This window comes from Mercenaria mercenaria, chromosome 14, assembly GCF_021730395.1.
Source record: "Mercenaria mercenaria strain notata chromosome 14, MADL_Memer_1, whole genome shotgun sequence".
Taxonomy (NCBI): Eukaryota; Metazoa; Mollusca; class Bivalvia; order Venerida; family Veneridae; genus Mercenaria; species Mercenaria mercenaria.
In genome coordinates, this window is record NC_069374.1 from 69,365,660 (window position 1) to 69,378,908 (window position 13,249).

At 35.4% G+C, this 13,249-nt stretch overlaps 1 protein-coding gene across 1 annotated transcript; it reads left to right on the forward strand.

Moving 5' to 3' along the window:
* The first annotated feature begins 355 nt into the window (after positions 1 to 355).
* Positions 356 to 12,909, forward strand: LOC123527694 (uncharacterized). The gene is made up of 8 exons (XM_045307317.2): positions 356 to 500; positions 4,899 to 5,171; positions 5,721 to 5,894; positions 8,103 to 8,351; positions 10,082 to 10,141; positions 11,038 to 11,116; positions 11,542 to 11,703; positions 12,184 to 12,909. The coding sequence occupies exons 1-8, from the start codon at positions 419 to 421 to the stop codon at positions 12,470 to 12,472; spliced, it is 1,368 nt and encodes a 455-aa protein (XP_045163252.2). The 5' UTR covers positions 356 to 418; the 3' UTR covers positions 12,473 to 12,909.
* The last annotated feature ends 340 nt before the right edge of the window (positions 12,910 to 13,249 follow it).

The following is a 13,249-nucleotide window of genomic DNA, read 5'->3' on the forward strand; positions in this document are numbered from 1 at the left end:
ATAGTACTTAGGCCTATTTTAACAAAGAATTTCAAATGTCAGTTTCTACGTACCCGAAACACAATTAAAGTACGAAGGACTAGCAAATACAAAGGTTGCGTTCATTCACTTTATAAATCACCATTAATTAACCTAAACGGGTCTCAATCTAAAAAAACAAAACTCTATTGATTTACTTTAATAAAATTATATGAAAAGCTACAAAAAATATATATATATATACACATTTTGTAGTCTAAATAATTTAAAGCGATCCTAGGAGATAAAATATTAAACAATCTAAACGTCGAATTATTTTGACTAACACATTGTTGAGGTGCCTTTTGTTGAACCCTGTCGCGCCTCAGTTAAAAAAAAACCGTCACGCTATGTAATCTGATTTGGGATTTCCCTGCTCGTCCGATGTAAACAAAACAAAATGGCGGACAGTTTATCGTACAGTGTGAAATTATTCTGTAATTTAGCAATTTTCTGCAGTTTTATTGGCTTATTTTCCTGTGGTAAGTGTTGATATTTATTTGTAAAGTATTACTGTGTTTTTCGATGTTTGAATGCCTGCAGGTTTTTCATATAGATGGCCAATATTCAAGATTTTGTTTACATTTTGTTGTGACCTACTGAGCCTACTCGACCTGGACTATCGCTACTGTTTTCGTACTGATTTAGGATGTTAAAATTAATGGTTGACCAGGACACATTGTTAGTAATAAGATAACACGTCGGGTGTAAGAAAGTGGTATACAGTAGAGATGAATTTTAACAACTAAATAATAAATTATTATCACATCCTATATTTATCAGGGTATAGATCAGCATCTTTACGTATAGATCAGTATCTATAACGAGTTACGGTTGCTATGATTACAGATAATCTGACTGTAAATCATACTAAGTAAGGACTTTCAGACTCGGGGAATGTTTGTATCACCAAGGAACCAGTCCATACAGCTGTTTTCTTGTCTTTATTTATCTATGCGATGCCGTGATTAAAATGTCATTTACGTCTGTAAGTGTAATTAATGGGTCAGTTAGTAATCAAAGTTTTACCACTCTTTTATGCTCAACGATATCTACCCTGTTTTACCTACTTTATCTTGATTTTTTTGGAGTAAGACTGTTAGTCATCATCATCATCATCATCAACAACAACAACACAGTAGAGCTGTCTCTGACAGCACCATTTTGCATTCATACCGTCTCATACATCCATTTTTGATAATATTTTATTAATGAAAATATAAACATGTGCACAATTAAGAGTTATTATTAATTATCACATTCATTTGAAATGACAAAAAGAAAGGAGACAGCATGAAACAACAGTAAAAAGCACAGTTTTTGTATTCTCCTGGTTTGTCCTTAGCATAGCAGACTGATTGACTTCTGCTATGTATACTACGATTTGTACCACTACAGCAAATAATTACGTGACTAGGCTGCATACCAAAAAAACCCCGCTAGATAATTGTTATTTAGGCTATATAGATATTTGCTTTTTTTATACACATTGAATGGCTTGACTGCTTATAGCCAAAACTATTGTCCAAGAACCTATTAATTAAGTTTTATTGCATGACATAACATCCGAAATATATTGTTCATATTATATTTTTTTTTATTCAGATTTTTATTTTACCCAGTTCATCTATAGACTGGCCAATAACACAAACTATGGACCGGCCATTTATATAAGGAGTCATGTAATAGGCCTTTAGAAATAATTTATGCTGTCCTGTTATTAAAACTATCTCTCCGCTTATACATATATGTAGTTATCTGAGAAATGAATAAATAGATGTTGTTAGTTTTATCTGATAGTTTGATTGGATTTATTAATTAGGTTTAAATAGTGATAGTTAATTCATCAAAATTCCTGTTACAATGAATCCCTTCTGGTTTTTACAGAAAAGATCTTTTGAACTTGTAGCCAAAGCCAGGGTTTTGAGCCCAGTATGATATTCTCGAAAGAGTCCTACATTTCATAGTCCGGTCTGTAAGCTACACAAGCACCATTTATCAATTGTTACATAATTTGGAAATTTAGAACGATTTCGTCTGCTACAGTGTTTACGTAAACAACATGATACATGTATGATGTACTTGTAGCAGCTACGCAGCTGCAGACGCTTGCTGGAATTTAGGTCAGTAAATTCGGTTGAATTTATGTAAAACTGCCAATTTTCTCACGAAATTATGTTTATACCAATTTTTCCCATAAACATTAAGAAAAAAAGACGGGGAGGAATTATTGTAATCTATTAAAAGCCAAGTAAATGTTAAGCCCCGGGGACTAGAAGATGAACTGGAATATGTAAATCCTCGGGACTGGAAGATTTAAACCCTGGGGACTGGAAGATTTAAGCCCCGGGGACTGGAAGATGTAAACCCCGGGGACTGGAATATATATGTGAATATCAGGGACTGGAATATGTAAATCCCGGGGACAGGAAGATTTAAACCCCGGGGACTGGAAGATGTTTAGGACTGGTTTGGTCTCCCTCACGCGACAGTTTTAAGCAGCCTATAATGATTTTCAGACCGATATTGGACTTTGCGTCTTTTTTTACGATATGAAATAATAAGCCTATCGTTTCGCGCATTGAAGAATTTATTTATGATGATGCATTGTCTCTTGTCACCTTGTGTGAACTATGCAAAGTTATGACTTCTTCACTTAAGATAAAAAAGAAAAACATCAGTCAAAAATGGTAACGATAATTTTTGCTCTAACATGTAGTCAACGAGAAAGATAATATCAAGAGTTTGTATCCGCTCCTTGAACCACTTTATGATTTCATTAACATGGATCTAATCAAAGGCAAACAGTTTTTTGTTTCAATGAAGTGTTACTTCTTTCGTTCATTAGTATGTATAATTTAAATGTCTTCTAAGAACTAGAAACACTTTGATATGCATGCATGCCGTATCTCGCAACTCCCTAATTAAAGATGTCCAATGAGTAATGAGATAAGCCAATCTTGTAATAAGTGTATCACGTCATAAACTGTCTTGATGCTCTTGATCGAGCGGTCATAGACAGGGAACATGATGCAAAAGGCCGACAGCCGCACCTCACCGAAATCATGGTATTATGAGGAAGATTGTGGCCGGTCAAGCCTCGGTGATGGGTAAGAGAGTGCATGTTGTTCGAAAACCGGAGTGATGTTTTGGGAAAATCCAAATTATTTGTTTTTCATGGTAACTGGCACAATACCGATAAATTTGCAAGAACTGACGCTTATGTCCTTTTAATGTTGGCATCTGATGAGAAGTGTGACATTATTATCAGTCCATAACAACTGCAGAAGTTGTAAATTTGATGCAACATGAGTGAAATTGGAGTAGAAAAATTTGTAAACTCCGACTTTCGTAAAATTATGCACTATGCATATTACACCCCGCCGTTACATAATTGAAATACTGTTGAAAAACGGCGTTAAACCCAAAACAAAATATGCATATTACGGAAACATTTCTTTATATTCCGAGGGGAAAATATGACCTTTAAGGGAAAATATAGCAATTTAGCGGAAAATATAGATAATTTTAACTAGGGGAAACAGCCCGCTTTCGGCTGTAAAAATAGCAAAAACATCTCTGCCGGTGGCACTGAAGGGGGTTTGAACCTCGTTAGGATAATGACCACATGTCTGTCCTGTTTTGTTGTTGTTGTTGTTGTTGATTCTTTGTCCAGGGAGCGAACTCGTCAATATGTTAACAGAACTGAAGTTTTGAAACTGGTAAAGTTATTATTGAGTAAAACAACAGCAGCTGTTAGCGATACCATCCCTTATATCAATGAGTAATTAACGTGGCTTTTATCCTCGAAATATGAAACAGTTTTATAAAATATTTATATATGGATAAAACGCTCTGTTGGTTTCATTGCTTTCGTCTTCAACTAAAAAATATGGGGTTGTGTGGTACGATCGTACGAGATTGTTTCCGAGAAAGGAGGTTCTTCCGGGTCTTCCGGGTCAATTTATTTAATAACATTAAGTTAAGTCAATTTATTTAATAACATTAAGTTAAGTCAATTTTTAAGTTAATACCAATTGTCAAGTCTTGTAAATGCTAGGGATATTGCCAGGCATTACTTTTTTAGAGGTCGCACATTGATCTCTGGACAAGACGACATGAAATCTATAAATAGTCGGGTCCGAAATAATTCGTTCCCTATGGCTGATTGATGTGGAGAAGCTTACGACATGTAGTATTTACACCAGTTTCTACGAAATATATTGACCGAAAAGGAGGAAAATTCCATCACGTGACGTTGCTCACGTAAATACTAGTATGACGTTAGAACGGTTTACCATTCCAGGGTCCAGTTGTTCGGAACTTTAATCGGCTGTTCAACTAACCGCTGGTTAAATTATGATTCAAAACACTGGTCTTGATGGGAGAAACTAGTATGATATTTTGATTTTATTGTAAAGATTTTTCAAAGTTCAAAATTCTTATCTAATACATTTGTTTTTTTCTAAGTCTTCTAAAATGTCGAAAAGTAACCTTAAACGTTTAATCAACCGTTAGCTTAATCGCCAGTTAAAGTTTCGAATAACTGGGCCCTGGTTGGTGCCGTTAATGGGCGATTTCAGAAATGTATTACTTTATTAGTAAGCAACACTCGATTAGTTAAATTGGTGAAAGAGAAAACATAGAACATACATTTTTTAGTATGAAATGCATTGTTGTGTTTATTGTACGCAGGGAGACCTTCATTGTAGAATATTTTTTCATAAAAATTTATGTTTAAAAAGAGTACAACAGTACCCGGCTACACCCTTATTTCTGACTAGTACTAGTATCCACTATTTGAAAAGCACATGTAATAATAAATCTAACAAGTACCTGTATTTACACGGTGTGATGTTTTTCTCAAAATTTGATTTCAGACAACCGTGTAACAAACAGATGTCCTGGAAACCTTCCAAAAGACAAATATCTACGTGTTTACGGGGACAGATGTTACAGATTTATAACCAGCGAAGTTAGCTGGACATCAGCACGTGATCATTGCAGACGAACAGGAGGGAATCTAATTACCATCACGAGCCGTGGTGTACAGATTTTTGTTGAACGAACTTTGCACGAGATTTGGAAGAAAAATGGAATGTGGATTGGTGCTCATGACAGGGATTCGGAGATGGACTGGTTTTGGGTTACGGGTGAGTACTATAAATGAGCTATTTGGCACGTCAATAACATTCTCGTAAGTAGGTCCCTTGGATAAATTTGGAAGTAAAAGTTATAAACTGTTGACGTAATTGTTTTTTAGCTGTGGACAATTCTTTGGCATTCTATCTCCTGTTTTTTTCCCTTATTTATGACCGGCAGTTTGTTAAGTACGACATAATGATCGAGGTAAGTCTTGACTTTCAGTTATACCGATAGCCTTTGATAGTGTGTTCAAGATGCAGAATATTTGTTAACAGTGACGGAACTACTTTGTGATATATGGGAAAGTGATGCTGCATTCTCCAATATGAGTTTCAGAAAAGCTGTTCCTTGCGTCGAATCCAGGGCTGTGTTCCAAAATTATGATATTATTCCTTTAGTGAGTCAATACTATATTATACTAATATTTGACTTTTAAATGATGGCGAACTCTAGCGAACATGCTTAATAGCAACTAGTGCGACGTCAATACTTTTTTTCACTTCTTATAACAATAAACATGATCAAAAGATAATAGATCTGAATATTTTACTTTCAAGGCGAAAAGGTGCGCTCAGGTTTCCAGAATTGGGACAGTGGACAGCCGAGCTGTTTTCTTCTAGACTTCATGTGCCATGAAGACTGCGGATGTCTGAGGTTAGATAAGGGTTACAAGTGGCACGACTATCTATGTGGCTCCTCATTGTACGAGTACGGATATGCCTGCCAATACAGTAAGTGTATAGGGAAAACTTTTGATATATTGTTAATACATCACATTGTATTATGCTTAGCTTCGAAATTGCACTTGAGATTACAAGGTTCTTCGCGGTGGTAAAACTTATGCTGTAGAGGGGTCGCTATGGTGGCTGCATTGTTATTTGAAACAATCACAGTCCTGTAATCAAGGAGTCTTTTGAGAATTGAGAGTGATATAAGCATTGAGGAAGTGCTTGTCATTAAAATTGAAGTTAATGAGAATAGATTTCTACTTCTCCAAGTTCTAATAATTGCAAACATTACAGAAGTAAATCACATTATATTTTCAAACTGGATGGAATATATGTGAAAAAAATTGCAGCATAGAAATTATATAAATTGTAATTTAAATGCTGGAATTAAGCACTTGGATTTAATTTAGTAACTTTGACACCAAACAAAAATGTACTTTTCTTCTATGAAACAGCAACAAGTTTGTGCATTTTAAGCATATTGTGTTTGTCAGTTTGTAGAACATATGGTCCAGTTTCCTATTTAAAATGAAGGTAAAAAGTGTGTCATTGTTTGGCATAAACATTTAGAACACAATCTGGAATGTACATTTTAAAGGCCTAGATCCAAACCTATATAAGTGCACCCCACGCCATCACCAATAAACAACTTCATCTGCTACATACTAGTAGTAGTAATCAACTGGAGGACAATTAGCACAGCAGAAGATATGTGCAACAGAGTTGAAGGAAATTAATTTTCCTTCCATGCTATGTTTAAATTTCATATCTTATCATGGTAGGAAATTTATTCATGTTCTTCAAAATATAACTTTGGTTTAGAGATTATTTTGATCATGCGATTCCCCACATTGTAAATGATTGTGTGCAATGTTATTCATTTATGTAGTGATTTGAATTATAAGTCAGATGTGAATAGCTCGTAGTAAAGCTTAACTTAGTGGAGATAGGACAATATTATTGTCAAGTATTTAGAGTTATTGTGCTTCACATTAGGTCCTTTTTGTTCTCCCAAAGGGAGGAATATAGTATTCACAGTGTCAATCTGTATGTTAATTAAAACATCTGTCTGAGAACCTTTTAGTCCAGTACCATTTATTATTGTAGAGCCCGCTTGCGGTGAGCTCGATATAGTTGTCACTTTTGGCAGGTTGGTGTGTGTGTGTCCATGCGTCCGTCTGATTTTGTCCGAACCATAACTTTAAAATGCATGGACCAATCTTGTGTATATTTGGCATGAATGTTTACCTCAATGAGAAGGAGTGTCATGCACAAACCCCATGTTCCTGTCTCAAAGGTCAAGGTCACAGTTGGAGGTCAAAGGTGAAATTGAAGTTTGTCCAGACCAGAACTTTGACATTCATGGACCAATCTCATTTATATTTGACATGAATGTTTACCTCAATGAGAAAGAGTGCCATGCACAAACCCTTTATTTCAGTCTCAAAGGTCAAGGTCACAGTTGGAGGTCAAAGGTCAAATTGAAGTTTCTTCTTCATGCATGGTGGGATTTTGATGTAACTTGGCGCAAATGTTCACCATTATGAAACAGAGTGTCATGCGCAAGAACCAGGTCTAAGGTCAAGGTCACACTTAGAGGCCAAAGGTGCGGGCGGGCTTGACATTCTGCCCGTTGGAATGCAGAATGTATTTCTAGTTTGAAGGGGTGTTCCCTAAAAATTTACTGACTGAACAGCGAACAGTGCAGACCATGATCAGCCTGTACAGATGTGCAGGCTGATCTTGGTCTGCACTGGCTGCAAAGGCAGAATCACATGCCGCCAGCAGGCTAAAGGTTAAGTAATATTTATGAAACTTTACTTAAATGGTACCTGATGAGAAGGTGTATTGCTACAAGAGCCAGGTCTGTACCTCCAAGGTCAAGGTCACAGACAAGTGTCTTCTACTTGTAGATCATTTGTTCCTTAGTAGTGATTCTATTTTTAGCCCACCATCTTCAGATCTGCTGCTTCTTAGAGATTACATACTACATGTAGTAGTAGTAATTAACTGGAGGACAATTAGCACAGCAGAAGATATATGCAACAGAGTTGAAGGAAATTAATTTTCCTCCCATGAAAGTAGAATGATAATAATAATAATGATACTAATACTGCTAATGATTACAATGATAATAATAATTTATCACTGCCAAGATATAGGCCTTTAAGCATTTGCTGAAGTTTATAATAAATTGCATTTTTTCTTCAGATTTGCTCCCTGCCCCAAAAACAATACCAACAACAAGAAAATTCACCACAACCACCACCACAACCACCACCACAACAACAGCGACCCCAACTACTACAGTATTACCAACACAAGCACCAACAAGTACAGAAACAACAAGAAAGGAAAAACCAACAAAATACAATAGAAAGACAACAGTAAAGAAAACAACAACTACAGCTAAACCTGAATCATCAACGGGGCTTAATATATCTATGTTGGCAGCACCAGGTAAAACTTCACAGACAAATATGGCACGCCAATTGACCAATAGGTTCATGGTCGAAAAACTAGGATTAACGATCAATAAACTAGGTTTTTTTAACGTAGAACCAGGTTTTTTGAATACTAACCTATATTTTCGAGCGAAAACATAAGATAACGGGCATAAACCATAATTTACGCTCATGAACGTTTGATACTAGGTTTCGTGATTGAACTATGTATTTAGGTCGTCATCCTTAGTTCATGAGTGTAGCTCTTTCTTTCTAGGTGTAAAACTGGGTATACAAGTGTAAACCATAGTTTATGAATGTGAACCTATGTTAGCAACCATGAACTTGTGTTTACGACTGTGAACATGGTTAACATGGGTTTATGAACGTTAATGTAGGTTCACGCTCGTGAACATAGGATAACAACCGAAAGAAAATAATAGTTTTATCCAAGAAACCTGGTCTACAAGTGTGAACTATGGTTTAAACGTTATCCTATGTTTTCGCTCGAAAGAATAAGTTAACATGCTTTTACGTTAGAAAAACCTAGTTTATCGATCGTTAATCCTAGTTTTTCGACCGTGAACCTTGGTTCACATAACTATTGGACAATTGTCGTACATGTCTTACCCGTAAAGTATGGTTCACAGTGGTAAACCTAGGTTTATGGTTGAAAACATGGGTTCACATTCGTAAACGTAGATTTATGCCCGTAAACACATGTTCACGCCGGAAATTAATATTTTTAGTTTTAACAATTTTATTTCAAACAATGGTTACAACATACACAAGTCTACATTACGCAATACAGAAGATACCGGTAAATATATGAAAAAGGATTAGATCTGAAAGCTAAAGCTTATGAAGGTTTTATCCTATAATGAAGTACTGAAATAAATATGTTATTGCAGTGCTTATAATCTTAAAAAGTCAAAGTTGATTTTATAATACTAATATATCAACAGTAAACCATGGTTAACGTTTAATAAACTAGGTTTCTCGATTGAACAATGAAATTCAGTCGTTATCCGATGTTTACAGCCGTTATCCTATGTTTATGCTCCTGAGTCCTGGGTCAGGCTTGAACCTATGTCTTTGACAGTGAATTTGGGTTTACAAGCGTGAACATACATTTACGAGCATGAACTATGGTTTACGGTGTTATCCTGTGTTTTCGCTCAAAAATAAAGGTAAGTATTTGAAAGAACCTGGTTTTACGTTTGAAAAACCTTGTTTATCAATTTTTAATCCTAGTTTTTCATATGTGAACCTTGGTTAACGTAATTATTGGACAATTAGCATACACATATTTCCACAGATGGTCAAAGGTATCCCTCGGTCAGTTTTTACATGAATGAAGAGATATATATATGTAATTTATTTAAGTGTTCAGATTTGAATTGCACTTTGGTTCAAACAAAGAATTTCTGAATTATTAACAAATTTATAGATAATTGGTTTGAATTTTAGGTTGGATTTTGTCTGCCTATGTTCTAATGCAAGTGTAGAGGTGTTTTTAAAGTAGGGGGAGATGGGGGCTGGTACTTACGGCCCTAGTAAATATGCTTTGCAATTCAGATAATGCCTTCATAATATCATATTGAAATAAAATTGAAAGGCAGGCATTTTAGTTACTCTTTAGACAAATTACAATTTCCTCATCGAAACTGGTGACTAATGCCACTTTATTGTTCCATATAGTATTACACGTTTTCAAAAAGTTTTCTTTTATACTCTTCTAAACAGGCAACATGATAAATGTGGAAAGTCAAAGATTATCGAAAGAAGAGTCTGGTTTTGAAACTGGTAAGATTTTCATCTTCCACTGTGCAAAGCAAAAATGTTGCTTGAAGTGTGTTTACTTCTAGTCTGATTGTTACAGACAATATCCAAACAACAGGGGAAATGAAGAATACAGGCAGTGAAGATTTGTAGGAAGAATTAAGATAGCTCTTGGTTCTACCTGAAGTGCTTAAACATTTACAAAACTTGAAGATATTCCCGGAATTCTTTCAAAATATGTTAATCTGACAGGTGTTTTACCCAAAATGTTGGGTAAATATAATTATTTTGTAAATGTTAGGTTAATTTTAAGTTTAGGACAACAGGTATTATAACATGCTGCTTGACTTGTTGCTTTATTTAATTAGTTCAAAATCAAAATATGAGCCGTGCCATGAGAAAATCAACATAGTGGGTTTGCGACCAGCATGGATCCAGACCAGCCTGTGCATCTGCGCAGTCTGGTCAGGCTCCATGCTGTTCACTTTTAAAGCCTATTGGAATTGGAGAAACTGTTAGTGAACAGCATGGATCCTGACCAGACTGCGCGGATGCGCAGGCTGGTCTGGATCCATGCTGGTCGCAAAGCCACTATGTTGGTTTTCTCATGGCACGGCTCATATGTTCTGTGCTTCAGTTACCATTGCATTTGTGTTATGATGAGTTTTGACACACACTCAAAACAATAATGCCAGCTTTTTGAAATACCATGTTGTTTTGTGGCATAAACAATGAATCTCCAGAAATGTAAGGTGCCTGACTATTTGTGTACTATATATATTGGGATTTCGGAATGACAAAATCACTCAAAGCATACATACTTCGCATTAAATCTAGGCTTAAATATTCAGGTTAAAATGTTTCCATTTTTCAGGTATTCTAACCAGTAATGATTTTATGTACCTCAATATTTTCAACAGGTGGTATGGTAGGTCTTGTAGTGTCATTTGTTCTTGTCTTCATCGCCGGCCTCGTTGTTGGTGTCTTCATTTGTAAACGGTAAGATATAAGCTGTAACTTTTGTAATATTTCTTTTTATATACAATTAAACATAGTTTGCTATGGCTACTTGAGGTCTGAAAAGACTGGAGAAATTTTATAAGATTCATATAAAGTTCAGCAGAACTAAGTGAGTAAAGGGAATTATTTCAGGTAAATTGATAGTTTGTATGCTTCTCCTTATCTTGGCAAGATATTATTTCAGTCAAAATTTCTGAAAAATTCAGTCACCATGATTTACCTATGTATCAAATCTTATTTTACATGTCTTAAGTATTGGAGAAATAAACTTGTGTTAGGAAGATCCTTTATGGGTTTCAAATGTTAAACATAGTCATGTCATTAACAATTTGTCCATTATGAATTTTGAGTTAACTCTAAGAAAATATGAAGTAGTAATGCAGTTTTCATAACTGATATTTTAGGCGATACAGGAAGCGTTATGAAGAAACACTGAATGTTGGTTTCAACAATGTTTTATACACCGCTGCTCCCGCTCATGAAACACGGCACAAGGTCAAGGACACAAATGTTATAGCTGTGTCAGGGGCAGATGATTGTACTACTGATGATGAAGATGATCACAGGTTAGTGTTGCTATGGTAACAGAAGAATACTCTTATTGCTTCTAAACACTTTGATGGTCTCTCAAATATATTGAAAGTATTAGCTCATGATGGATGAAGATAACTGCACTATAGATGATGATAAGGCTGATCACTAGTTTGTGTTGCTATGGTAACAATAAGCTTATGGTGCTGTGATAACAGAGTACTACTTTATCCATTAAAGGGTCCAAGGTTATGGATAAGTATACATATAAAATAACATGTTGGAATCAGATGATAATGTATCTATATCTGCTCTGTCTGAAAAATGCATAGACCTTTTTCATGATGTCCACAACTGTGTGTTGCTATAGTAACAATGTATGTTTTACAGTTCTTAAGGGCAGTAGGATATCATATTTTAGATAATGTCTATTAAGATATGCTAGTTAATGTTTCTATGATTTTCTCAATATGTCAAACTTTATATATCTTTCATACAAATAACATATTTTTCAGGTATATTGATATTGATGAGATAGCAGCCGGAGGTCAGTGTGTAGAGTTACCTCCCTGTAAAGATATAAACAGTCCTGTAGAGGTCGCATGCGTCAAAGAAAACATCTATGACACTGTCACTACACACGATGAGGCGGGGCCTGAGCAGGATGAAACTGGAGCTTGTGGTGAAGAAACCCCACCCCCATGCCCAGGAACAAATGTTAAGCAGTTTGCTCCAGAATTTTTGAAGAAAGACACAGATGTATCACAAGCATATTCCAATAACTTATATGGATATAACAAATAACCATAAGGTTGATAAAACAGGAAATATGTACAGTAAGCTAATTCAGTCATTTTATAGCCTCCTTGAAGAAGAGTGTTATAATCCTCCAAAACTGAAGTCATGTATCGTCCTGTAATGTGAAGAGTCATCTTTTGTAGATGATCGGCTTAGATTTAAGTGTTTGCTTCGTTTTGTACCTTTATAACCATTGAATGGATTAACAGAAATATGTTCAGGAAATAGATTATTAAATGCTGTATTTGCAAATATATATCTCATTTTGCTGAGAAAAAAACAACAGAAGTCTTGTCATGATACTTGCTGTTAGACATGAGGCAAAATCAAGAAAATTTGTGAAAAGTCATACATGACAAATTAGATCATAAAATGTCATTGCATAGATAATAAAACTGAATACATTAAAATGGGATGTAGGTAAATTTTATTTTCCATTGCAATTTTTAGCTCACCTGAGCAATGCTCAGGTGAGTTTTTCTGATCGCTCAATGTCCGGCGTCTGTCGTCCGTCGTCTGTCGTCTGTCGTCTGTCGTCCGTCGTCTGTCAACATTTAGCTTGTGTATGCGATAGAGGCTGTATTTTTCAATTAATCTTCATGAGTGTTGGTCAGAATGATAACCTTGATGAAATCTAGGCCGAGTTCGAAAATGGGTCATCTCGGGTCAAAAACTAGGTCACTAGGTCAAATCAAAGAAAAACCTTGTGTATGCGATAGAGGCTGTATTTTTCAATTAATCTTCATGAATATTGGTCAGAATGATAACCTTGATGAAATCTAG

Excerpts from the sequence above, each read along its gene's own strand:
- LOC123527694 (XM_045307317.2), top strand. The coding sequence starts at position 419 with ATGGCGGACAGTTTATCGTACAGTGTGAAATTATTCTGTAATTTAGCA. Across the intron at positions 10,142-11,037 it reads AGAGTCTGGTTTTGAAACTG|GTGGTATGGTAGGTCTTGTA; the intron begins GTAAGATTTTCA and ends TATTTTCAACAG. Across the intron at positions 11,704-12,183 it reads GATGATGAAGATGATCACAG|GTATATTGATATTGATGAGA; the intron begins GTTAGTGTTGCT and ends CATATTTTTCAG.